Source organism: Oryx dammah, unplaced genomic scaffold, assembly GCF_014754425.2.
Source record: "Oryx dammah isolate SB20612 unplaced genomic scaffold, SCBI_Odam_1.1 HiC_scaffold_10, whole genome shotgun sequence".
In the NCBI taxonomy this organism is placed as follows: Eukaryota; Metazoa; Chordata; class Mammalia; order Artiodactyla; family Bovidae; genus Oryx; species Oryx dammah.
Window position 1 is genome coordinate 45,553,641 of NW_024070194.1, and position 25,464 is coordinate 45,579,104.

Genomic DNA, 25,464 nt, shown 5'->3' on the forward strand with positions numbered 1-25,464 from the left:
ATATTATCTATTACTATTATTTATAATGCTTACTAGCTTCAAAGATGGGTAGATATGATCCCCATTTTAGAGACCAACTAAGACCGGACAAGTAAAGTAACTTGCCTAAGGAGATACAGAGAGGGAGATCCACCAGCGCTGGGGTTTGAATCCAGGCCTGTCCGACTCTAAAGACTTTGCCCTTTAAAAATAATGATGTTGGGACTTCCCTGGTAGTCCCGTGGCTAGGAACCCACCTTGCAGTGCAGGGGTCATGGGTTCGATGCCGCTGGTCAGAGAACTAAGATCCCACGTGCCACGGAGCAACTAAGCTGTTGCACCGCAACTACTGAGCCCGTGCACCACAACCCAAGAGCCCAGGTGCTGCACTTAGACCCAAACAGCCCAATAAGTATTTTAAAAATAATAATAACAAAAAAGGTTAAAATAGTATCATCCTGCCACGTTCCCACTGGCGTCAGCACACTTACCAAACTCACAGGGAAGCTGTCCTTTACATCAGAATTCATGCTTGATCTTAGGTGACTAAGATCCTACTTTGTACTAAACCCTTTGCCCACCCATCAGTTCCTAAAAACTGGAAGTTGTGTCCTCCCAACGACAGAACTCTCGTGCCTACCTTCCTGGTCACTGGTTTCTGGTGTCCCAGCACCCACTGGAGACTGACCAGTGAGTGTGGCCTCAGAGAAGAGGGATTGAGGGTCTGAGTGACAGTCTACCCAGACCACTCAGCACTCTCTTCCAGAGGGACCGCCTCAGGTTCTAGGTGACACAGTGCTAATCCTCGAGAGTTGTTGTTCTGCAGCTGCCCTCTTGGCTAATGCTGTCTTTCTTCAGACAGGTGACAGCGCAGTTCACCAGGCCACAACTCTTGCACAGTCACATTCTTCTATGAGGACACACTCTACCATCTTGGCTGGCTGGAGATCCTCAAGTCCTGGGGGGATTGCGCCAGTGCCCATCACCCTCAGGCCATAGCACTCTGTGCAGTCGGAGATGCTCTGGTAGTGCCCTGTGCCTAGGTCCTCTTCTCCCTGCCCCTCACCATCTCTAGTGCCCAGTGGTACCCAACCTCTTTACCAGGAGCTCACCAAGTGCCAGGCCTGTATGCTCAGAAGCATATGGGCCCCAGACCCCACTCTAGAAAGGGAATGAGCCACCCTCTCTCTCTCTTCTGTGCCTGCTCTGCCCCACCCTGTGGTTGTGAGTGTGTGCATGTGTGTTTTGTTCCAACAACTTGCTGGGAACCAGGGAGAAACACAACAAGCCCCACGCCTCACTCTAGCTGTGGAGCATCCACGCTGGGCTGCATGGGGACTGGCCGGAGGGGGAGGGCCAGGGGAGGGGTCGGTAGAGCTTCGGGAGGAGATGAGGTGAAAGTAATCGATGCTGCCCAGCAGGCAGTGGAAGAGGCAGGGGATGCGTCAGTGTTGCCCGGAGCTGGCAGAGGTGTGAATGAGCGGAGGAGACGCACGCTCTCCACTCCAAGTGTTCACCCCAAGATGGCGGCGGCTCAGGGACCTGAGGACCCCTCCTCCCCAGAACAGGTCAGTCGTTTTCCAGGAGGCTCAGCCCGCTGTCTGGTGCCAGGCAGACTGGGAGGCAGGACTGGGGGTGGCGAGAGGGGCTGAGTGGTCTGTGCCAGGGAGGGGCAGGCACAGCCAGCCAGAGGGACAAACACCAGCAAAAGTGACACAGAAAGTTGCAACTGGGCAAAGGAGCAGGAAGAGTTAGCTGTGCAAAGGGCGCGGAGGCGGAGAATGGGGGTGTGAGGGCTCCCCCAGCCCCAGCACCTGCCGAGAGTCTGCTCTGTGTATCAAAGCTGCATTGTCCTAGCTCCCGGGGAGATGGGCCGGAGGTGCCCAGGAATTATACTAATCAATTGGGCCCCATTGTCTGTGCCATGGCAGTTACTCCATGGCAGTGGGTGAGGGGGCAGGGGGACTTGGTACAGGGGCTTCGTGGTGAGGATGGGGGAAGGGGGTGGGCAAGCATCTCAGCTGGGAGGCGACAGACCCTGCAGAATGTTTGCCAGTGTCCAGGACTAGGGCCCGGGTGGGGTGGGCACCACCAGTGTGCCCTCATCCCTGGAAGCTGGGGATGGGCGAGGATGGCAGCAACAATGTGGCTGATGGCAGTGGGGGTGGTGGGAGGACTGGGACAGCCACCTTCTTTCTCTGCAGCGCATCCTGACTTGACCTCCAGCAGGCAAGAGAAGGCATGTCCTCTAGGGAGACCTGGGTTGGGTTTGGGAGTAGCATTATGCAGGGCTGCCCTCCACCCTCAGGACTGCCAGGGTCAGCCACCAAAGCCACTTCCAAAATGCCAGCCCGCTGCCAGCCGACTGGGGCAGAGGCTGCTCACAGCTGCCACAGTGCGGGGCAGGACTGCTGGGCTCCAGGGCAGAGACAGAGCCCACCCACAGGTCCCGTCACTACTCCCAGGGAGTAGAGCCTGGAGTGGAGCCTGGCAGGCCTGGGCTGCATCTTCTGTCTGCCATCCACAAGTCTGGCGGGTCAATACTGGCAGAGCCCTCTGCCAGTCAGGGCTCTGGGATGAAACAGCCCCGGGCAGGTCCTTGCCTCTCTCGCCTCCCTATGAGGGCCTGATCTCCTGAGAGGTGCCGTGAGGTTTTCCTTGAGACAGGAGACACTAATCGCGCCTGTATACTGCTCGAGTCGGGGGTGGATTTTCCCATGGTCCTGCTCCTCCAGCCCGGCCCTTGACTCTTTCCCGTGTCGGGATCAGGAAGCCAGCTGAAGGATGGAGGGCTCTGTCATTACAGGGCAGGTGCTGCCTCAGGAAGACAAGTTGGGGAACCAAGAACCAAGGGGTGTGAGGTCACAGGGTTTCCCGAGGCAGCCACGCTTAACTGTCATGGCTGGTCTGCCTGAATTCCCACTCTGGAGCTCAGAGAAGGCTGCCAGGGATATGGATCTGGCTCAAGGTCAGTCTAGGATGTAGGGTCTTGCCCGTTCTCTGCAAAGTTTGTCTAGGATAGGACTTCATCCTTTGAGCAAATCCTGGGGCTTCAGAGTCCTGGACAAGAAGCCTGCCGGCTCCCAGCAGGGCCTGCCCGCCTGGCCTGCTCTAGGAGTCCTGAGTGTCTACCGCCAGCAGAAGAGAGAGCTCTCAATTCACAGAAATATCCAGTGGACACTGCTCTTGGAGGGTGGGAGTTGGCAGCCTGGGCACAGCTATCGCCCAGAGTAGAAACCTGGGCTGCCTCTGAGTCTGGACGCGGAGCAGGGAGGGGCGCCTCTGCGGGTCGGGATGTGGGGCTCTGCTGTGTGGGGTAGGGGGAGCTCTGGTTTCTGCCCTTGGAGCTCAACTGCCTGAATTCCAGCTCAGCAGAACAGTGAAGAAACAGAGGGCAGAAGGCTAGGGAGAGGACTTACATAAGCAACTGCTCAGTGTGGCTCACCCTCCTGGGCAGGGATGGGGTGTGAGGTTGTGAACCCAAGACAGGTCACAGATCTTGTGTAGGCATGGACAGTGCTGCCTCAGTGACTGCTTCTTAGGACAGGGGCGCTGAGGGTCTTACGTGTGTATGTCTTTGCATGGCAGATGTCATGGAGGATGATCAGCCAGCCCATCCACACAGCTGTGGAAGGCACGTCCCATAGCCTGCATCCTGCTGAGCCTGGGGAAGCTTGGGCACGGGGTGAGGCGATCCCCACCCCGGACACCACCCATGAGGCCCATGAGGACGAGTCAGAGGTGAGGGTAGGGGCTATCCAGGGAGCCCGAGGAGGAGGGACCAACCCAGAAGGGCACCAGGCCACTCTGGTTTAACTCACCACCCAGGTGTGAGTGAGGGAGGGAGGTTGGGAGGGCAGCGAGGGGCAGCAGACAGTGGGAGATGGGTGATGGGCAGCAGGAGCCTGGAGCCTGGCCAGTCGGCGGTGCTGAGCTGGGTTAGGCAAACAGACGGGCCACCAGTCTGGGCCAAACCCATGAGCACAAAGAGATTCTTTTGTGGGCACCTCAGAGCCAACAACCTCTGCAGGGACTGTGACTGTGACGGGCCTTCCACCCAGCCGGTAAAAAAGAATGGAGGGCTTAGAATGAGGAAAATTATGCAAGGAGAAAAAAAACTTGTGCAGCATTAGAAAAGTCTCGCTGGCTTTGGGCGTTGCTGTCCAGGAAGGAAGTGGAGGGCAGTCCCCAGAGGAGGCCTGGAAGGGAACTAGAGCCCCCAGGAAGCCCCACAGAGGGACCCTTCCCTCCAGTGTCCTTGGAGGAAGGTGGGCTTCCTCTGTCCTTTGCTGAGCGCCATGCCCTCACCAGTCAGACTGGTGCACATAGCTTGCACTGGAATGAAAAGTCCGAGGCCTAACTGTGGACCAGGCCCCCATGGCAGAATTCCCTCCACAGCTCCTGAAGGGGGCACTGAAGGGCTGGGATACAGGGCCAGGGAGCAGCGGCTGCTGCTGCTTCTGCTAGGAGCTCCTCCCACCACTTGCAGGGCCTAATTATACCTCCTTCTGCATAGTGGACCCCTTGTGTTGTCTATTACTTCCTGCCGCAGTCCCATCCCCAACTCCAGGCTCCCAGGCTCGGGCCTCCAAGGGGCACAGCCAGCAGGGCTGAACTGCTGAGCGCAAGGCTCAGCACTGTGCTGCTCATCAATGCCACCCTGACTCCCGAGGGCTCAGTCAGCCTGCGACTCGCTGCTGGCCACCCTCCCGGGCCCCCCCCCACACCAACGGAGGAGCAGAGACCTCAGAGGCCCAAGTCTGGTCCCACTGCACTTGGTCAGGCCTTGAACATCAAACTTGAGGACCTCGGTCTCTGCAAGAGGCCTTGCCCTTGCTCCACCCGTGAGGCCATCCTGGATCCTCAGTTGTCTCTCTTAGGGCTATAACTGCTGCTTCATGACCCCACCCATGTACTCTGCAGCTGCTACAGTCCTCCATGGTGCCCCTAAGTAAACAAGCCTCAGACAGAATAAAACTGTTATTGTAGGATCAACATATAGGAAGCCTATTTGGCTGGGCTTTGTTTGGGAATGGATAAACTATGCCAGGCAGGCCTCATGCCCTCTGAAAAAATGCCCGCTGGACCCCACGCTATTGCTAGGCCTGTCCCCAAAAACGGTCCTAGAAGGTGGTGACAGGCTTAGCTGGGATTCTGTAGCAGCTGCCCTCTCCCAGGGCCAAGGTGGCCTTCAAGCCTCTTGATCAGGGCAGCCTTCTGTGACCTCACCCTGCTCCTACCCCAACCCTGGTCACCCTTTCACGTTCTCGTTGTGGTCACTTTGAAGTTGCATGTAAAAATTATGTGTTTATCTCATTAGTGGCTTACTTCCCCCTAGACTTCTAGTTCTGAGTGGGTCGGGGTGTGTTGTGTTCCCTTCTGAATTTCCTGAGCCTGAGGTAGGGCCTGGCACATAGTAGGTGCTTGTAAACCTCTGTGTGTGAATGAATGCACACAGGCTCTGCTGGTCGGCTCTGGGTGCTCTGTGAAGGGTTCCTGGTATGGGCCCCCACCTGGGCCCCAGGATCATGTGAGGCTCAGGGTCTCCTCTGGGCAGTGCTGGGTGGGAGGTGACACCTTTGGCAAGGACAAGGGTGTCTATGCAGTAGTGCCCACGTGCTGTGCAAGCCCGGAGCGGCCCCCCAGATGTGCCCTCTGAGAGCAAAGGGTGCGTGGCTAGGAGGGCCACCATCAGGTGTGGGGGCCTCTGGGCCTGCCTTCCCAAATAGGCCTTCCTGGAAGGCGCGGGCCCAGTGAGACCATTCCCTCACTCTGCGCCTGCCGGTCAGTGTCAGAGTCCAGCAGCATGGCAAAGCACCAGGCCCATTTGTTTATTTGCCTGCGTGCCTTGAATCGGTCTCTTTCCAACTGAGGGTCCGTGTCACTACCGCGCTGTACCTCAGGTAGGTCAAGCGGCTATGTCTCTGATCCGATGTCCTCAGGGACCCTGGCCATTTCTCTCGGGAGAACAGCCCACCTCTGGGAGACTGTCTGTGTCACTCAGGGAGTCTCTGGGCTTCTCTGTGGGTGACTCTCCGGGTCCTCCCTTGCCTCTGAGACTCCTCTGACCCCGCCGGCTCCGGTTCAGGGTGGTTGACTCAGTGGGAGGGGTGGAACAGGCATGGCATGGGGGATGGGTCTGCTCACACTTATAAAGGGACTTACTGGGTTAATCCCAACTGTGGGGTTGGGGTCCCCAGTGGGGCTTCAGGCCACCCAGTCCAGCCCCACAGCTCCCCAGGGGAGCCCACATCCTTCCTTTGGGGCAGACCCCCTCATCAGCCCTTCCTGACCAGCGCCCTCTTCTGCAGCCCATGCTCTCTCAGCTCAGAGACCCTTTTCCAGAGTCACTCCCTGGTTCCCCCGAGGGAACTGGAACTAGACCTCCCCAGAGTGTGTCCTCCAAGTCTGGCACGGTGCCTACGACTCTGGTCTCCTCCCCCAGCTCATGGCCTGCAGCTCCCCGCCTCAGCCCAGGTCAGCTTCCCCAGGGCTCCCCCCCCAGTCATGGGCGATTAGAGATGGCTCCCCTGGCCCTCCCATCCTGAGTTCCAGAATGCCCTCCTCAGGTCTGGCCGAGCTCAGTTGCTTTCCCCTTCTTGTACCCTATAGCCCTGACCACCAGGTGCCCCCTGGAAAAAGCCTTCAGCTGGGGCGGGGCCCAGTGTCCCCTCCCCACAGCCACCTGCCATGGGCGGCATGCTCAGCCTGGCGATATGGCGGCGGGTTGGGGGGCTGTCTGGACACGGGCCCCTTTGTGCCCAACCCAGCTTGGCTGCTTGGCATGAGGCTCAGCTGCTCCCAGATCCTCACCCAGAGGGGACAGGGGAGGCTTTGGAGGGGCTGGGGCTGGGGGGCTCTCAACTTGAGCTCCCTCTCAGTGTCCCACCTCTCAGATGCTGGCAGCAGCTCCTCAGGTGGGCTGGTTCCCCCAGCACAGGGTGCTGGGGGGCTGGTGAGGGAGGCCCCACTTGGCACCCTCTGGCAGCCACTCTTCCCTCTGTGCTCCTCTGCCAGGCCTGCCTGCAGCTTCTGCCAGCAGAGGGGAAGCCCAGGGTGGGGGTGGGGGCCTGGAGGGTCCATGGTGTCCCCACTAGGGGAGGCCTGAAGGGTCAGGCACCTCATGCCAATGCCTTGCTGATGGTGGCTTTTCTCTTGTCTGCACAGAATCGTGCTATGCCCAACGAGGCCATCAAGAAGGACCACAGCCTCCAACGGGGCAACTGGGGCAACCAGATCGAGTTTGTACTGACGAGCGTGGGCTATGCTGTGGGTCTGGGCAATGTCTGGCGCTTCCCATACCTCTGCTATCGCAACGGGGGAGGTACCCAGTGGGCACAGGGCAGGGACCACCCACGTGGATAGAACCCAGCTACCCCCTTCCGGCACAGACCCCACTCTAGACAGGGTGGCCTCTCGCCCTAATCTCCTTAGCTGCTCCCCCCTCCCCCCGGCCTAGGTACCCTTTACCCCCTGACCTTGGCAGCCTGATCCCTCGAGGGGAGAAAAGGTAGAGAGGAAAGCAACCCAACCTCTCAAGTCTCAGTTTTATACCCCCAGCATTTCAACAGCCACCCCAAAATGATTCAGGGGACAATGTGGGAGACCCGGGTTCGATCCCTGGGTTGGGAAGATCCCCTGGAGAAGGAAATGGCAATCCACTCCAGTACTCTTGCCTGGAAAATCCCATGGACAGAGGAGCCTGGTAGGCTACAGTCCATGGAGTCGCCAAGAGTCGGACACGACTGAGCAACTTCACTTTCAGCTAATGTATGTGAAATTGCTTGGTTAAGTCATCAATTCCCACCCAAACATGGCAGCTCTAGGACCTGGGTTCAACTCAGAGCAGATTTCCTGGGACCCCCTGTCAAGTTCAAAAACAGGCCATGAGCAGTGTGCCTCAGACTGAGGCTCCAGTCCAGGGCATGGCACACCCTCCTGGAAGCCCAGGTTCTGCTGTCGGGTTCTGAGCAGGAAGAGGGTGGGATTCCCCCAGAACCGGCCCTGAGCCAGCCCTCTCCCTGCCCACCAGGAGCCTTCCTGATCCCCTACTTCATCATGCTCATCTTCTGTGGGATCCCTATCTTCTTCATGGAACTCTCCTTCGGCCAGTTTACAAGTCAGGGCTGCCTGGGGGTCTGGAGGATCAGCCCCATGTTCAAAGGTGAGGCCCGGATGGGGTACACACACATACACACGGGCCCCTGGGGGCTGTGCTGACTCACCCATCTGTACAAAGACTGCCAACCCCTATAGAACCTGGGTGTTGACCCGAGGTCCACATCAGTGGCCAAGGCCAGGGGCACATGCTGGGATCCATTGTTTACTTGGCCTCCACCCTCTCCTACCACGCGCATACACAAAAGCCCTTCAACCGCTCCCCAACTCAGCCCCCAGCTCGCTCTTGCCAAGGCTTTGACCTTTCCCTTCTGTGGCCCTCCACGAAAGCCTGCCCCTTAGGCCCTTCAGAATTAGCTTCGCATCCTTCAGCTAGGTGTGTGAAGCTGCTTCTGCCCCTCCCCTCCCCCAGGTGTGGGCTACGGCATGATCGTGGTGTCCACGTACATCGGCATCTACTACAACATGGTGGTCAGCATCGCCTTCTACTATTTCTTCTCGTCCCTGACGTCCGTGCTACCCTGGACCTACTGCAATAACCCTTGGAACACGCCCAACTGTGTGAGCATGTTGGATAACCCCAACATCACTAAGAGCGTGCAGCCTGCTGCCCTGCCTGGCAACGTCTCTCAGGCACTCAACCAGACCCTCCAGAGGACAAGCCCCAGTGAGGAGTACTGGAAGTGAGGCTCCCATGGGAACTGGGCTTCTAGGGGTTACCCTGGGAGCCTATCTTCAGCCCTCCCTCTTCGCCAAAGGGCAGTGGTCTACAGTTTAGGGAGGGTGCCAGGAATGGAGCACAGCAGGGGTGTGGGAAGAAATGTAAGGAGCTCGCAGCCCACTTCAGGAGAGGCTGACGCACGGGCTTTGTGAGTTTGTGAGCATCCTTACACAGCAGTATTGAGGCTCCAGCAGTCAGGCAGGTCAGATGAGGAGGGTCGGGGCAAAGAGGGGTGGCTTCCTGGTAAGCCGAAGAGCATGGGCAGAGGCCCTTAGTCGCAGATGAGCCTGAGGGAAACCCATTGTGACGAAGGGTAACAGGTGTGTGGGGAACTCACCAGCCATGTGGTAGCCTACAGGGAGTACGTGACTTCTTGGAGGGCTTATAAGAATGAAGCATAGACCTAACCCTGCAGAACCAAAGAAGAGCTGTGGAAGTTTCCTGAGCCCAGAGCTGTCATTATCAAGCTGTGTTTGGGAAGGGCAGCCTGGCACCCCTGAGCTCTGTGCTGACAGAGAATGGAGTCCCCAGGGCTGGCTTGAAGGGAAGCTGTTGCTGGGGGTGTTTGGAACATCTTGTCCCACCTGGGTGGGTGTGAGGGCCCAGCAGGACATCCTGGAGGAAATTCCCCACGTCCTGTTGGGGAGCTCATGGGAAGAGGGCTTTGTGGGCTGGTGGGCAGCCCTTGTTCATTCATTCCACAAACATTTATGGCGTCCACTCTGCCGGGCCCTGTGTGCCCATGGGGTATGAACGGCCCTGAGACCATGCCACGAGGAGGTCACAGTCTAGAAGGGAGATGGGTAGTTAAAGCTATTTGGGGCAGGGGCCTCAGTGCAGGCAAATGCAGGGATGTGGTGAGGGCAAGAGCAGGTGGTCGAGGACGCTTCCCCTGGACTTCCCTCAAGGTCCGGTGTCTAAGACTCCGGGCTCCCAGTGACTCCACTGCAGGGGCACAGGCTCAATCCCTCCTCAGGGAACTAAGATCCCACATACCAAGCATGACCCGGTCAGAAAACAAGTCATAGAAAAGCCGAAGCCTTCCCAGAGGAGGGAGAAAGGAAGTCTAGAAGGACTGGTAGATATGGGCAGGTGCGCGGCAGCCCGGAGGCGGCAGACTGGAGCTGGGGTTGGGAGCAGGTAGAACAGAGGATTAGGACAGAGGAGGCCAGGACATCAAAAGGCACAGGGCTTCCCCTGCCGGTCAGAGAGTTCGAGGCCTTCTCTGCGCTGTGATGGAGAGTCAGGGCTGAGCGGTGCGGGTCCCAGTGTCACTCAAAGTCCTAGCAGGTCCACGTCCTCTAAGCCGAGGGCCAGCACTCAGAGCCTCAGAGCCTGGGCTGCTGCTGCTGCATACGTGCTCAGTCGTGTCTGCCTCTCGGCAACCCCTGGACTGTCGCCTGCCAGGTGCCTCTGTCCATGGAATTCTCTAGGCAAGAACACTGGCATGGGCTGCCACTTCCTCCTCCAGGGTGTCTCCCTGACCCAGGGATTGAGCCCGTGTTTCCTGTACCTCTTGCGCTGGCAGGCAGATTCCTTACCCCTGAGCCACCTGGGAAGGCCCTGTGCTGCACTGTAGATGCTCAAAGACGGTTAGGATGCGGTCACCGTCCTCAAGACTCGTGGTGGAGACCATAGAGCCGTTGCCTCCCAGTGAGGTTTGGGCAAAATTACCTCTGGGCAGATCCAGTTGTTCAGTCATTGGATGAGCCATTTCCTGAGCACCAAGTAGGGTGCCGAGGACTGTACTCAGAGCAGGGACAGAGTGGGGAGTAGGAGACTCCTCCCACTCAGGTATTGTGCTACATTTGGGGCATGGTGTGGACTGGGCAACTTGATCTAGAGAGAACCTTCTGGAAGGTTCCAGAAGCACAAAGCCCGGAGAGGCTCCAGAAATTATCACCCCAGGGGCTGTCTTCCAGGGTGGGGCTACTGCTTGGCAAAGCTCAGGAGATTTTATCTAGTGCACTTAGAGGGGGATTTCCCTCCAAGGAAACTAGCCACGGGTCAGGAGGTCCACAGGATGGCCCGCTGAACTCCACTCCTTGTCTGAGGCTGGAGCCAGGCCTCCCTAAGGAGCCTCAGTCCCAGGCAGGACTCCTTCCCTTCAGGATGGCTCGCTCCCTGCTGCCCTCTCCTGGAGAGCCTAGGGGAGTGACCTTTGAGAGGGCTGCCCAAGCTGGCTTCAGCAAGATGAGGTGAGCAAGCACCCCCATTTCTGGGCACCTACTATGTGCTTATTGTTTTTTAGTTGCTCAGTCGTGTCCAACTCTTTTGCAACTCCATGGGCTGTAGCTCTCCAGGCTCATCTGTCCATGGGATTCTCCAGGCAAGAACACTAGGGTGGGTTGCCATTTCCTTCTCCAGGGGATCCTCCCAACCCAGAGATCAAACCCAAGTCTCCTGCATTGGCAGGTGGGTTCTTTACCCCTGAGCCACCAGGGAACTATGTGCTAGGCATATTATATGATATCACCCCCATTTTCAGATTCAGAGACTGATTCCCCGATGTTAAGGAACTAGGCCGCAATGCTGTGTCAGGATATACATATGTCAGGATATGCATGCCCTGCTGTGCCTGGGGCCTAATGTGAATTAGGCCGATGATACTCTGCAGGCATTCCGGGTCCATAGTTTCCAGCGACCCTTTGGAAAGCTGCACAATCTCATTTGAGCCCCATAGCAACCCTATTAGATAGTGTGTGCCGGTTTTATAAAATATTCCCATTTTACAAGTGAACAAAGCAAATCAAGAGAAAGATGGACTCCTCTAAAGGGAGACGAGTTCCCAGGACAGATTTCTGAGCCCACGGCTGCCTTTCGCCCACCCTTTGGCCTCCAGCCTTCCCTGTCCTCACCACATCTTTACAGAATTACCTTACAGTCCTCTGAGAGCTGATCTGATGCCTGCCAGGCAGGCCCTAAGCTCAGGACCATGCCCTCATCTCCCCAGCAGACACCTGACATCCAATGGGACTTGGATCCCAGCACCCCTCTCTCAGTGTCTTCATGCCAGCTCTGGAGCCACACAGACCTCACTCAAATCCTGGCTGTGCTACATACCAGCTTGGCCTTGTGAGGTCACCAAACCTCTTTAAGTCTCAACTGTTCATCCTTTAAGTGGGAGTGGATACAACATCATTCTTGTTATTATAAAGATGTAGCAGAAATCACTAAGAACAGTGATGGGGCTCAGGAAGCACAGTGATAGCCACTGCTAGAGATGCAGTGAAATAGATGAGAGTGTCCTGCTCTCAAGACATTTACCATCTGGTTGGGGAACTTAAAAAATAATGCAGAATAAGGCAAGAGATGTTATGTGAAAGCCAACTTGTAAATATGTGTGGTTCCAAAAGTTTTTCAGTTAGTCGTTTGGTCTCAAAAGCACATGGTCCAAAACCAAAACCAAACATTAAATATGGTGCCATAAATGAAAGACAGAGTTCAGCAGATTAGCCTTCCAAGCTCTTTAAACTCTTGTATTGTGTGCAATAAGAAAACAATACAAGCACTACCAGTGTAACATATGTACCTAGACAAAGTTTTTAGAGAGTCTTTTGAGCAAGGAATGGGTTCTTTACTTTGAACGCTGGTGCTTGACCCTGTGGCTATTCTGGAAGTGGAGGCTCCCAACACGATGTGCCCTAAATAGTGTGACAGTCCAGTTGGGCTTGGGCAGCCCAGAATCTCTAGCCCTGCTACCTTCAGCTTTGAGTGACCTTGTCTATTTGCCCCATGGGCCCAAATTATTTTTTTCTGCATGTCCCAAAGGGAAAAGATTGGAAAGCACAGCTTCAAGAGTCCAGGAGCCACTGCTGGGAGGAGGGGGTGGATCTTATTCATTGCTTTATCTTTGGTTCCCCCATGGACTGAGAGCCTGGAAAGTTTCTGACCCTGATGCCTGTTGAGCAAACCAACACAGAGGCAGGAGTTTGGCAGAAGAGGGATGTGTTGGTCAGCGCCCTCTGCAGGTCACAATATGAAGGGCAGCCTAGGAGAAGATTGGAGGCAGAGGAGGCCTACTCAGGTGCTTGCAAGTCTGACAGTCTGGTGGGCTGAGCAAACAAATCCTGGACCTGGCAACATTGTCCCATGAGGGACCAGGGTGACCACCCATCACATGGTATTAAACATGTTTTCATGAGGTTTGATAACTGAGTTGGAAAAAAAAGGTAAAAAGAGCTAAGATTAGAGGACAGCCTATGAAGCTATGCTGAGAAGTTTTCACTGAAAGAGGGAAAGAAAGGAGCCTGTATTTTTCTAAATTTATCTACAGATTATCCTAGGTTGAAGTTATGATGCCCATTTTAAAGATGAGGAGACTGAGGCTCAATAGTTTGTCTCTTGCTCATTAGTTCTAGCCTGGACAACTCCAACAGCCAAGCCAGTCACCCTCCAGATACTCCCTTTATACTCCCCAGTCCATTTTCCATGATGTTAATTCCTCCATCCATTCAGCAAATGCTTACTGGGGATGGCTCTGTGCCAGGCACTTTGAGAACCACTGGAGGGATATGGGAATGAACTAAACAGACAAAAACACTTGCCTTCATAGAAGGCAGATAACAAACTGAATAGTAAAATGTACAGTATGATAGGAAGAGACCTACTCTGGAGGAAAATATAGCCAGGAATGGGGTAAGGTGATCCAGGCTGGGGCTGGGGTTGCAGTTTTAATCTGGGTATCCAGAATAGGTCCCTTTGCAAAGAGGACACCCAAATAAAGATTTGAAGGAAGCAAGGAAGGAGGCAACCATGTCGACAAGCCCAGCTGTGTAATTTGTGGGGCCCAGCGCAAGATGAAAAGATGGGGCCTCTTGTTCAAGGGTGTTCAGAATTTCAAGATGGCAATGGCAGGACATTAAACCAAGCACAAGGCCCTTCTAAGCACGGGGCCCTGTGTGCCTGCACAGATCTCACACCCACGTGGACACGTGGAGGTCTGGGGAAAGAGACAGGGAAGAGCATGTGTAAAGGCCCTGAGGTGGGAGTGGGCCTGGCACATTTAAGGAACACCAAGGGGCCCGACACAGCTGGAGCAGTGAGTAAGGAGGGAAGGAGCAGGAGGAGAGGAGATTTGAGGGATGGCAGTTAGGAGAGAGTGGATCATGAAGGGCTTTGTAGCCACTGTATGGGCTTTGGTTTTTCCATGGCCAGAGATGGGAGCTGCTACAAGGTTTTGAGCCAAGGAGAGGCCCTGAGAGACCTCTTCTAAAAACCCTCCAGAAGCTTCTCATTGCTCTCAGAATAAAATCCAAACTTCTGCATCTTGACTTCACAACTTCTCTTGATCTTGTTCCTTCCTATCTTCATCCTTCTCTGTCTCTCTCCCCTTCTCCTCCAGCCTTCCTGAGTTACTGACATGCCAGGCAGTTCCTGACCCTCTCCTGCTGTGTCATGACCTGACCCTGACCCGTGCCTTCGGCCTGGCATGTGCTTTCATTTCTCTTCACCTTCTTTCTCCCCATCCTTCCAACTTTGGCTCAGGCCTCCCCTCTTCCAGGAATACTTCTAGTGGGTTCCTCCCCATGGGGTTAAGACGCTCCTGACAGTGCCCACAATACCTGATTTAGGTCAATATGCCCAGCATCTAGCAAGGGCTTGGCACATCAACATCCAGTAGGTTGAAGAAACAGAGCTGGCATGGCATAGGGCTCCAGAGAGTCATGCATACTCAGGAGAGGAATTCAGGTTCAAGTCTAGGCTTGTGTGCTCCAGTGTGTGTGCTAAGTCACTTTAGTCATGTCCAACTCTTTGTGACCCCATGGACTATAGCCCTGCATGCTCCTCTGTCCATGGGATTCTCCAGCCAAGAATAGTGAAATGGGTTGCCATTTCCTCCTCTAGGGGATCTTCCCAACCCAGAGATCAAACCCATATCTCTTACGTCTCCTGCATCGACAGGCGGGCTCTTTACTACTAGTGCCAGCTGAGAATCCTCCATCTTTTCTCAGTACTCCACTGCCTCCCTCTGTTCATCAGAGTTGGACGACTAGTGTTTGTGAAAAGATCACAGAAGGCTTCCTGGAGGAGGTGACACCAGACAGGGTGCGTCCAGTCTGGAGGAGAGAGGCTTCCTAAAGGAAAGGCCTGGGCCGGGTCTGAGCAGGGACAGGGAGACCTCCACACCCCAGGGGCTGAGGAAGCTAGCCCAGGCCTGGGGAGTGGCCTGCAGGCACCCTCGAGGATCCTGGGAGAGGCAACAGGCAGAGAGGCCTGGGCAGGCTGGGGCTGGGGCCTCACCAAGGCTCCCATCTCAGACAAGCCGGCTGCTGGGCCTCCGTGAAAGGAGGGAGCTGCCAGGCTGGGCCCTGGGCCTTGGGAATGTGTTGCTGGATGGTGTGGCTGGCCCTCAGTGACAGAGTATCCCCTTCCAGGCTGTATGTGCTGAAGTTGTCAGATGACATTGGAAACTTCGGGGAGGTGCAGGTGCACCTCCTCAGCTGCCTCTTTGTCTCCTGGGTGGTCGTCTTCCTCTGCCTCATGCAAGGGATCAGGTCTTCAGGGAAAGTAAGTCCCTTCCTCCAGGATCTGTGCCCACCCAGAAATACCCTGCCTCCCTGCCTGGGTTTTATGTGTGGAGGGGTGGGTGGGGGCATGATGAAAGCATGTAGGAGGGAAAGAGCGACCAGAGGACCCGTGGTGGTTGAGGGGGCAGGTTGAGGGGTGGAGTGGGAAGAGCCCACAGGAGTCCAGTGGGGCCCCTCTCACCCCCAGGTGGTGTACTTTACGGCCACATTCCCCTACGTGGTGCTGACCATCCTGTTCTTCCGTGGCATGACCCTGGAAGGAGCCTCCACGGGCATCAAGTTCTACCTGACTCCACAGTGGGACAAGATCCTGGAGGCCAAGGTGGGCTGTGGGTGGAAGGTGACCTGGAGGGACGGGGAGGGGCAGAGAGGTGCCAGCCTCTGACTACAGCTCTTCCTGCAGGTATGGGGGGACGCCGCCTCCCAGATCTTCTACTCGCTGGGCTGCGCGTGGGGAGGTCTCATCACCATGGCTTCCTACAACAAGTTCCACAACAACTGTTACCGGTGAGAGTCTCTCCGCCAGCGCTGGGGCTGCCCCCTGTTCCTGCCCTCTCTGCAGCATGACCCTGCTTCCCCCAGACCCACCAGATCCAGAGTGCAGCCTTCTGGCCCGCCAGCACCCTCCCTCCCACTCACAGCCTGGAGATGCTGGCAATGCCGGGTCTGGTTCCAGTCATGCAGAACAGAGAACACTTGGGCAGAAGAGAGAAGGGGTGACAATAGTGATGCCCCAGGGGTCTGTAAGGACTCAAGACCCTCACACCTACTTAAAGAGGCCCAGAACAGACCAGAGAGGAGACTGGGGGTACTTTTGTTCCTTTTGTTCCTAGAACTTTCCCTGTCTTCAAGTCTGCTGGCCCAAATTGGGCAGCAGGAACTAAGCTGAGTGTCCTGTTCACGTTTCTCTCCCCATTAGAGACAGTGTCATCATCAGCATCACTAACTGTGCCACCAGCGTCTATGCCGGCTTCGTCATCTTCTCCATCCTGGGCTTCATGGCCAATCACCTGGGTGAAGACGTGGCCAGTGTGGCAGAACACGGCCCAGGCCTGGCCTTCGTGGCATACCCAGAGGCCCTCACACTGCTGCCCATCGCCCCACTCTGGTCCCTGCTCTTCTTCTTCATGCTCATCTTGATGGGGCTGGGCACACAGGTACGAGGCACGGGACTTGGGCCAGTGGCTTAGGGTGGGAGGAGGCAGGGCCAAGGGTAGGCCCTGCTCTGATGGCTGTGTCCTGCAGTTTTGCCTCCTAGAGACGCTGGTCACAGCCCTTGTGGATGAGGTAGCGAACAAGTGGATCCTTCAGCGAAAGATTTATGTGACCTTGGGCATGGCTGTGGCTGGCTTCCTTCTGGGTATCCCCCTCACCAGCCAGGTAAGAACCAAGGCAAAGGCTGGGCCGAAGTTGCCAGGGTAGGGGGTGGGGGAAGATAGCAGAGAGAAGGGGCCTGTAGCCTCAGGCACCCCCAACTCAGCTGCCCACTGGCCTGTAGGCAGGCATCTACTGGCTGCTGCTGATGGACAACTATGCGGCCAGCTTCTCCTTGGTCATCATCTCCTGTATCATGTGTGTGTCCATTATGTACATTTACGGTAAGTGCCCAAGCTTCCACGGCCTCCCGTGTCCCACCCCCTGGCCTGCTCACGCTGTCCTGTGGGCTGCTGACTGCCCTCTCTCCAGGGCACCAGAACTACTTCCAGGACATCCAGATGATGCTGGGGTTCCCACCGCCCCTCTTCTTCCAGATCTGCTGGCGCTTCATCTCACCAGCTATCATCTTTGTAAGTTCCTCGCTGGTCCCTCCCCTGCTGCCCCCGTGGCGAGCGTCCTTCTCTTGGAAGCAGCCAAGGAGGAACACAAGCCCAACCATTAGGCCAGAGCTCCCCCTGGGGCTCTGCACCCACAGCTCTGGTCACTGGAAGTCTGAGCAAAGCTGTACAGAGTCAGACAGGTGTGGAGACTCAGAACCACCTAAGCCCTGGCCTTGGGTTAGGGAGGGAGCACAGGGCCCTGTATTCGACAGAAGACAGTGCCCAGCTTCAGAAGGGGAAAATAGGCTGGCAGCAGCTGAGAGCCGGCCCTCTCTCCTTGGTATTTCCACCTGGCATCTCCCCAGAGGAGCCTCAGGAATCATAACTGACCTTGGCGCTGGCCTCTGACAGCTTCACTGAGCTCGTGTCTCTAGTCCCTCATAGCTGAGGTGCTTGGAGTGCTCAGGGTATGTGGTGTGAATGTATGTTCCAGAAGCAGGCTGTGCAAGTCAGGTATCAGCTCAGGATCTGGGACACCCTCCTAAGCCACCCTGGAATAGGCTAGCTTGGGAGGGGGAGTTCTGGGTTCCCTGGAAGACAGACCCCCGAGCAGGGAGTGGAAGTGGTGGAGGGAAAGCCCACTATGACCAGGAACAATATTCTAAGTCTCGTGATACAACTCTTCATGGTTTCATTATTATCCCCACTTTACAGACAAGGAAACTGAGGCCCTGAGATGCTAAGTAATTGACCCAAGGTTATATAGCTTCTAAGAGTCAGAGCCCTCATGTAAAGCAGGTGGTCTGATCTGGAGCGTGTGTGCTGGGCCCATGCTGCACTAGAAACAAGTTTAGGAGGAGGAGTGGTCTGTGGACTACAAACCTTCTGATTTTGTTCCTTTATGATCAGGGTGAGAAGTCAGGGGTGGGGGCGGGGGTGGGGGGGGTAGGGATTTGCTAGTGTAATGGTCCCTCCACAGGGAAGAGGCAGGGCTGTCTCTGAGTGACAGAAGGGTCAGCCTGATGGTCAGGGCAGTGTCTGGAGTCGTGCTCCCATCCCCTCGTGCCAGTTCCTCTGTGGCCCGGAGAGGTCAGCACCGGATTTCCACATTGGCTCATGTTTCTGGAAAAAAATTAAAAAGGCCCCTGAAGGCTGAGGCCTCTATCACATGGGGTGTGGGATCTTCCCAGGCCTGGCACAGGCACCAGCTCTGGCCACTGGCTCAGCTTTGAAACAGGAGGAGAGGAAGTGTCCTGTAAGTGGTGGGAGGCAGGGGAGGGCAGACACCACAGCCAAGTGCTGTGCCCTTGGGGGTTATGGCTTTGGCCCAGGACCTGCCCTGGGGGAGCTCATCCTCCAGGGCTCCCAGGAAGCTGCCGCCCTGTGGGAAGACCCAGGGCATCACCCAGGCAGGGCAGGAGGAAGGAGGCAGCCTGGGTCCGGTGTCTCCAGGAAACTGAGGCACAGGCCGCAGCAGCCTCTCTGTGCTCAGAAAGCCAGGCTGGAATCCCCTCAGGTGAGGATGCCAGGCTCTGTGGACCGTGTGCTTCTGGGCTGTTAGCTTTCTTTTGGAGGCTTTACTTCTTCATAGTGCTGAAAATTTTTATTTTTTATTTTTTATTACAAACTCCATCGTTCTATCAGTTCAAATAAAGAATTTGTCCACACATTAGATCAGGCTCTAGTCCCATTCAGGAAACTTGTTATAAGCTCCTCTAAGTGCACCATCTCCCGGATGTGGGTCTTGACTTCTGGAATTTAGTCCCTAAAAAGGCTGGCGGGGCCTGAGCTCCATAATGCGGCTGAAGGCTTGGGAGGTATATGCTGAGGCCTCCTGCCAAGCAGCACCCATTGTCCCAGGCCCTCCAAGTGGCCCATGAGCCACCTGCCCATCTTTCTGCTTCCTGTAGTATTTTTCTTGCTGCAACCCTAGGCTTTATCTCTGGTGTCCCTCGGCTCTTTCCAAAGCGGTTCCTGAGAGCACCCCTTGCCTGACACGGTTTCTAGGCTTCGGAGCCTCCCCTGGCTGTCCACTGCCGTCTCTGCAGCCATAGACTGGCAGGACTTCTCCCTTTCCTTTCCCCCATTGCTCACACCTCCCTGCACAAGTCAGTTCAGATCAGCACATGAGATTGTGCCAGGTGCTGTGCTGGGCACTGGAGACCTAGAGCTGATGCAATCCAGGAGCTCCCAGGTCTGGAGGAAACATCCAAAAAATGTTTCAGCTCATGAGTGCTCAGTCATGTCCGACTCTTTGTGACCCCATGAACTGCAGCACGCCAGGCCTCTCTGTCCATCACTAACTCCTGGAGTTTACCCAAACTCATGTCCATTGGGTTGGAAATGCCATCCTACCATCTCATCCTGTCATCCTCTTCTCCTCCTGCCCTCAGTCTTCCACAGCATAGGGTCTTTTCAAATGAGTCAGCTCTTCGCATTAGGTGGCCAAAGTATTGGAGTTTCAGCTTCAATATCAGTCCTTCCAATGAACACCCAGGACTGATCTCCTTTAGGATGGACTGTTTGGATCTCCTTGCAGTCCACAGGACTCTCAAGAGTCTCCTCTAACACCACAGTTCAAAAAATGCTTAGTAGATGGAAAATGCCACTGAAGCCTTAAAAGCCACGGATTTGGCCTTACTTCAGCAGGCGGTGGGGGGCCGCTGCAAGTCTTTGAGTATAACTGACTTCCAAGGGCCACGGCAGCTGAACAGTTTCTTGCCTGCTTCAGTATTCTCCAGAAGCCAGACCCCTCTGCTTCCGCAGTGCCCACCTGCCCATCATACCCTGGACCCCTGGTGTCATCAGCTTCTTCTGCTATGCAAACGTTGACGTCACCCCTGCCCTCCCTGAAATGCCTCTTTCTAGTTGGGGAAACTGGAGAGGGAGGGGAGCAGTGCTGATAGGAGGCCTAAGGCCTGTGTAGGCCTGGACAGGACTCACGCCCACTCCCAACCCCCACTCTTTGCAGTTGATTCTCATCTTCCTGGTGATCCAGTACGAGACAATCACCTACAACCAATACCAGTATCCACGCTGGGCCGAGGCCATTGGCTTCCTTATGGCTCTGTCCTCTGTTATTTGCATTCCATTCTACGCCCTGTTCCACTTCCAGAGAACAGATGGGGACACCCTCCTCCAGGTGAGGGGTGGGGACAGGGGCAGCCAGGTGAATCAGAAGGGGGTAGATGGATGGATGGCACTCCAGGGCTCCCTTCTGATGCACTCTGCCCGCCCGTCCCTCCCTCCGCCATGCCTACCTCTCCTGCAGCGTTTGAAAAACACAACAAAGCCAAGCAGAGACTGGGGTCCCGCACTCCTGGAGCACCGAACAGGGCGCTACGCCCCCACCATTCCACCCTCCCCTGAAGATGGGCTTGAGTTCCAGCCGCTGGACCCGGACAAGGGCCAGATTCCCATGGTGGGCAGTAATGACTCCATCCATCTGCAGGACTCCCAGCTATGAGCACAGCTGCTGGGGGAGTGCCCAACCCCCATCCTGTGCTCCCAACTCAGAGCCTGGGGAGACAGTGGAGAGGTGTCACCGCCTGCCCCCACCACGCCCTGGCCAGGGGTGGCACCTGTCACCACTGCTAGCACGGTCATTTGTGCTCATGTCCCTAGTGTTTACAGGTCCTTTAGATGCCAAGATGGCAGCTGGGGGGGTGGGTGATGTGGGGGTTGCTGGGGGGCCCAGTAGCACTTTGAAGGGCTCTCAGGTCAGGTCCCCAGATGCCTGCTGGGCTTCACATGGCCTCTGATGCCCCCACACTTTGCCCTGAGCTGAGGTTCTGGGTGGGTCCCCTACCTGTCCCTGTCCCTGACCCTGAATCTTCGGCCTCCTGACCAGTGTTCCTGCCCTTGGGGTTGGACCCCAGCCTCTGCCAAGGCTAATTCAGATCTTCCTACCTGGAGGCAGGGGGGCGGCGCTGTGAGTGTTACGTACAGGTCAGGCTGTGTGGCCCGGCCCTTTTGTCTTATCTGTGGTTGCTACCCCCTTGCCTTGGCTTCGGGCCCAATCTGTCTTCCAGGCCCGCCTGCATGTCACTTGGCAGCTCTGAGGTCCCTGAGCCCCCTTCCAGCCCTGGCTGTCAGGGCCTGCCCAGCAGAGGCCCATGACCCAAGAACCCACCCAAAGAATTCATTTCTGGTGGGTAGGGATGGGTTGATGCTCAGCAGGAGGTTTGAGCCCAGAGCCCGGGGGAAGTGGACTCTAAATGACACCCCGTTGCCCTACCACTGCCAGGCTAAAGCCCAGTCTTCCCGAACTGGGCTACCCTTGTTCACATGCCAAATTGCCCCAGCCCGTGTGCCCCAACCACTCTCTGGAGACAAAACTCCTTCCCCTAAGCCCTGCAGTGTCTGTGTGTCCGTCCTCTGTGCCCCTCTGTGCAGTGACAGTCCCGGAAGAGCCGCCTCTAATCCTCTGTAGCAATAACAGTGTGCCTCCCACCCTCAACCATCTGCATACCACTAGGATTTTAAAGTCCATAGGTTTTAATGAAATTTCTATTCCTGTTTCTGAGCTGCTGCTGTGCTTTGTCTGGGTCCTCCAGGGGGACATGAGTCAGGGTTGGGACAAGACCTCCTCCTGCCAGGCCTTTGGGGGGATGCCTGGGAGGAGAAAGGCCAGAAGCTGTGACAGTCAGGACCGGGCACTGAGGTCGCGGTGAGAAGGTAGGGTGGGGGCCAGACAGACAGACAGACAGCAGTGGAATCCTGGGGAGGGCTCATCCTAGACTAGATCTGAAGTGGGCTGGACCTTGGCAGCTGAAAGAGAGCAGTAGCTGGCCTTTTCCCGAGGAGGCACTGACTCTTCCATCCCCAGTGGCAGGTTTGGGGCAGCGCTCCAGAGGGGGAGCAGGCAGGCAGCACTGGAGAAACCTGGCCCAAACTCCAGCAACCCCATGGAGGCAAGGCTGGAGTCCGGTGCCTTGGCTGGAGGACTCCAAGAGCTGTGGCCTGAATGGGAGGGAGTAGCTGTGAGGGGACCGTAGCCTGCCCCTCAGAGTGCCCCATCCAGCTGTCTGTCTGCTCTGGGTTACCTGTGCCTGGGGGAGAAATAGGAAGGCCTCAGGGGTGCCTGAAACTCCTGTTGCATGGCTGCCTTCTGTTCTTTAGCTCTGGAGGAGAGGTTCTGCCTGAGACACAGCACCCAGTCTTCCAGGCTGTGTTACAAGAGCGAGGTGGGACGGGGTAGGGGGAAGTGGGAGTGGAGCGCTAGATGCTCTGGGGCCTGCTAGGGTCCTCACCTGCCAGGGTGGGCTCTAGGTTTGCCTCAGAGGGCAGAGGGGCCCCTGAATACTCGTCTTCCAGGCAGCGCTACAGGGAGAGGTGGCTCAGTACCTGGCTTTACGGCAGGGACAGGGCAGGACTGGGCAGGGTGCCCAGGCCAGAATCCCCACGGTGGGGCACCAGCCCGTGCAGTCTCTTCCTCCCAACCACCTGGGGGGACTCCTGAGAGGAACACCAGCCTCTCCCTGAAAAGCTGAGCTTGGCAAGGGAGTGGCAGGCCTGAACCCAGACTTGGGGAAGAGGAGGCAAAAGACCCAGGCAGACCCAACAGTTGATCTAAAAGTGCTGACCTTGGACTTAGGGACTCAACTGGAATATGGGTTCACGTACTTAAGGATCACACACCTAAGTGTACACACAGGAAAAACGGACCCAGGGTTCACACAACCTCTGCAGGCAGAGACACATAGAGACACGTGTGTGAATCTCACACCCTGGGTGAGACACTGGGGCGTCTACGCTCAGCAGAAGGGCTGGGGGCAGGGTGGCCCAGGATTGCAGCTTACCTGCAGGATGGGAATCTCCCTCTCTAGCGCATGGCACTCTTCCTCTAGGAGGGCCCTGGGACATGGACAGTGCAGCACCGGAAGCAGCGCTGCAGACCCGGGTCTCAGCAGAGCCCTGCATGCGGTCCCCACCCCTGGCCTCCCCAGGAGCCTCCTCTAGGCCCTCCTATCTCAGTCCACCTCTCCCGCTGCTGCCCTCATGCTGTTCCAGCACAGCCTTGCAGCCCTGCCGGCCTCTTCCTGGGCAGGGGGTGTCCTCTCTCCTTGCCCGCCTCCCAGGGCCCACCCTGAGGAGCAGCATTCTCTCTTCTACACGATAGGACTAGACTTGAGGGTCCTCCTGCCTCCATTCTCTCCCGCATCACAGCCCTTCCCTGCTTTAAAAACTCTTCTGTGTGTCACCTCTTCCCTACCTCCCAGGATAAAAGTCCTCAGGCCAAGGCCCGTGTAGGCATCTGTACTTGGCTGATTCCTGGCAGCAACCTCATCAGCATCCTGCCCTTTGCACCTCTCAGCCCCACTCTCCTGGGTCTCCCAGCCAGGTATGTTCCCTCCCTTCTCCTCCCAGTAGTCCCAGTACATCAAGGTCCATCCACAGTCCCACCCTCCCTGTCTCCAACCTCACTGCACACACTTGGGGGCCTCACCGCAGGTGTCCAGCAGCCTGGTCAGTGTGGGACACGTTCAGCTGGTCCTTGATGATGCTGAGGTCCCAGTGACAGCTGCTGGCAGATGAAGTGAACCTCACTCTCCCCTGCTGCTTCACCCCAGGTCTTCAGGATACAAACGCCATTTCTCCTAGACAATTTTGTGCTTTCTCACAAAGGCAACACAACATGGCACTAAAAGGAGGAGATCTGGAGCCTGGGATTGTGCATGGGTTCTGCCACCTTTTCCTTTGTGTGAGTCTGGGAAAGTCAATCATCCTTTTTGAGCTTTAGTATCCTCATCTGCAAAATAGGGACATCACCCCCTTCATAAGGACGTGTGAGACATAAGTTGCTACCATTCAGTGATGAACACGCTGCTGCTGATTTATCTCATTCAGTCCCTAGCCCTCTCTAACCCAGTCCTCACAGCCTGGCTACCCCAGCCTGAGGGACACCTGGCCCCTGGATGAAGTCCTTCCTTCCATTCATATTTGTGTGTACTTCTTCCTGCAAAACGCTTCTCTTTGTATCTGTCTGGAAATCTGTTCCTCTTACTCTAAAACCCAGCTCAAACCAAGCTCCCAGGATTGACACATGTTTCCTGGGCCTCTGCAGCCCTCATGGGCTGACCCCTACCACAGGTGGCTGTAGAAGTGTCAGTCCCAGACCAGGAACTCCTCCATGCCCGCAGGTGGGACCTACCAGCTGGCTGGGGTCCTTTGCCCAGCAAGGACAGATCCTGCCTCTCCTACTACTATACCTGGGTTCACCAGCTCTCATCTGGAACATTTCCTGTTCTGGCAAATCACACCTGGGCTCCTCCAAGGCAAAGCGCAGGACCCTGGGGCTATACTGGACCCAAGCTTGGGTCTGGTCCCTGCAGAAGATGCGTAAAGGCAATTGAGGGGCTCCTTCCAGGGAACCACAGGAAAGGCGACCCTGGCCCCTTGTCAGTTACCAGGCTAGCCCATCTGAGTTCTGGAGACAGGGCCCAGACCCAGGTCTGGAGCTCCAACCTGCCCTCACAGATGGCCTTCCGGCGGAGACCTTGGAGCAGCTGCCGCAGTTCCTGGCACACAAGATATCTTAAGAGGGGCGGTGGTGCCAGAAGGGAGGAGAGGTCAGAGGTGGGGCGCGATCCAGAGGCTAGGATAGATCGAGCCTCTTGGAGCAATGATCCTAACATCACTACCTGCAAGGAGAGCTGGGGCACCTCGGTGACTGCGGAGCGAAGTGAAGGGAGGCAAGGAAGCTGGGGGAATGAGGGGCCGGGCAGTTAAATTGGAGAGGGCTGGGCGGACAGTGAGATCCGTCAAGAGCTCGAGAGTTACTGGGCAGGGCTAGGGACCCCTAGAAGGTGAGGAAAGCATCCGAGTCGTGGGACAGGTCTGCCGTGGGGCCCACCTTCCTACGCCCCACCTCTGCCCGTAGCTCCAGGCTCAGATCCACTGTCTTCTCGCCTAGAATCCTCTTCACTTCGGGCCGCTTCGGGAGCGGAACGTGCTCTTCCACCAGTTCCCACAGCGACTGGGAGTCCCCAGGCATGGCCCGCCAACGCCGCTGCCCCCCAGACGCGCGGTCGCCCACTTGGACCTGCGGGACCACAGCTCGGAGCGCTGGGTTACTGGTATACTGCTAGTCGCCCAGGGCCGGGCACACCCACTCACGCCTCGCCAGCTTCCGGGTCTCACAGGCCACGCCTCCAGCCTGTCCCTCGGACCGGCCTCTCCCAAGCCTCATTCCGTTCCGTCGCCCGTCCCCACGACTAGAGTTGCTCGGTCCAGAGCCGCTGGCCTCTGGCGCTCTCTTCTGCTCTACTACTGATCGACTGTCGGAGGCCCTGGTTTCAGGTCGCGGCCCCGGCAACCAGGAGGCCCTAGCCCCGCCTCTTCCGCGCGGCCGTCACCC

General features: G+C 56.6%; 2 protein-coding genes across 16 annotated transcripts; one reads left to right on the forward strand and one right to left on the reverse strand.

Moving 5' to 3' along the window:
- Positions 1 to 1,360: 1,360 nt before the first annotated feature.
- LOC120868994 (sodium- and chloride-dependent glycine transporter 1-like) lies at positions 1,361 to 21,630 on the forward strand. Its single transcript, XM_040248009.1, is given in 14 exon segments — positions 1,361 to 1,485; positions 1,488 to 1,547; positions 7,147 to 7,303; positions 8,012 to 8,143; positions 8,510 to 8,780; positions 15,196 to 15,328; positions 15,536 to 15,670; positions 15,752 to 15,855; positions 16,268 to 16,505; positions 16,594 to 16,728; positions 16,847 to 16,946; positions 17,035 to 17,135; positions 20,077 to 20,247; positions 20,377 to 21,630. Coding segments are annotated over 14 exon segments (1,962 nt in total). The 5' UTR covers positions 1,361 to 1,455; the 3' UTR covers positions 20,572 to 21,630.
- On the reverse strand, positions 21,585 to 25,464 carry LOC120868995 (coiled-coil domain-containing protein 24-like). Of its 15 annotated transcripts, none has more exons than XR_005722387.1 (7): positions 24,976 to 25,464; positions 24,317 to 24,433; positions 23,554 to 23,628; positions 22,907 to 22,995; positions 22,358 to 22,455; positions 22,151 to 22,246; positions 21,585 to 22,067 (listed from the first exon to the last, which is right to left on the reverse strand). XR_005722387.1 is itself a non-coding variant. In XM_040248011.1 (7 exons), the coding sequence occupies exons 1-7, from the start codon at positions 25,099 to 25,101 to the stop codon at positions 22,147 to 22,149; spliced, it is 702 nt and encodes a 233-aa protein (XP_040103945.1). In that variant the 5' UTR covers positions 25,102 to 25,439; the 3' UTR covers positions 21,889 to 22,146. The 15 variants fall into 15 exon arrangements, 1 of the variants encoding a protein (XP_040103945.1); XM_040248011.1 differs by adding an exon at positions 24,573 to 24,748 and having other exon boundaries at positions 21,889 to 22,226; positions 22,358 to 22,427; positions 22,907 to 22,961; positions 23,554 to 23,631; positions 24,976 to 25,439; XR_005722388.1 differs by lacking the exons at positions 22,151 to 22,246; positions 22,358 to 22,455.

Excerpts from the sequence above, each read along its gene's own strand:
- LOC120868995 (XM_040248011.1), bottom strand. The coding sequence starts at position 25,101 with ATGCCTGGGGACTCCCAGTCGCTGTGGGAACTGGTGGAAGAGCACGTT. Across the intron at positions 23,632-24,316 it reads ATGAGAGCTGGTGAACCCAG|CAGCTGTCACTGGGACCTCA; the intron begins GTATAGTAGTAG and ends TTCATCTGCCAG. Across the intron at positions 22,962-23,553 it reads CAGGCTGCTGGACACCTGCG|GGCCCTCCTAGAGGAAGAGT; the intron begins GTGAGGCCCCCA and ends TCCATGTCCCAG.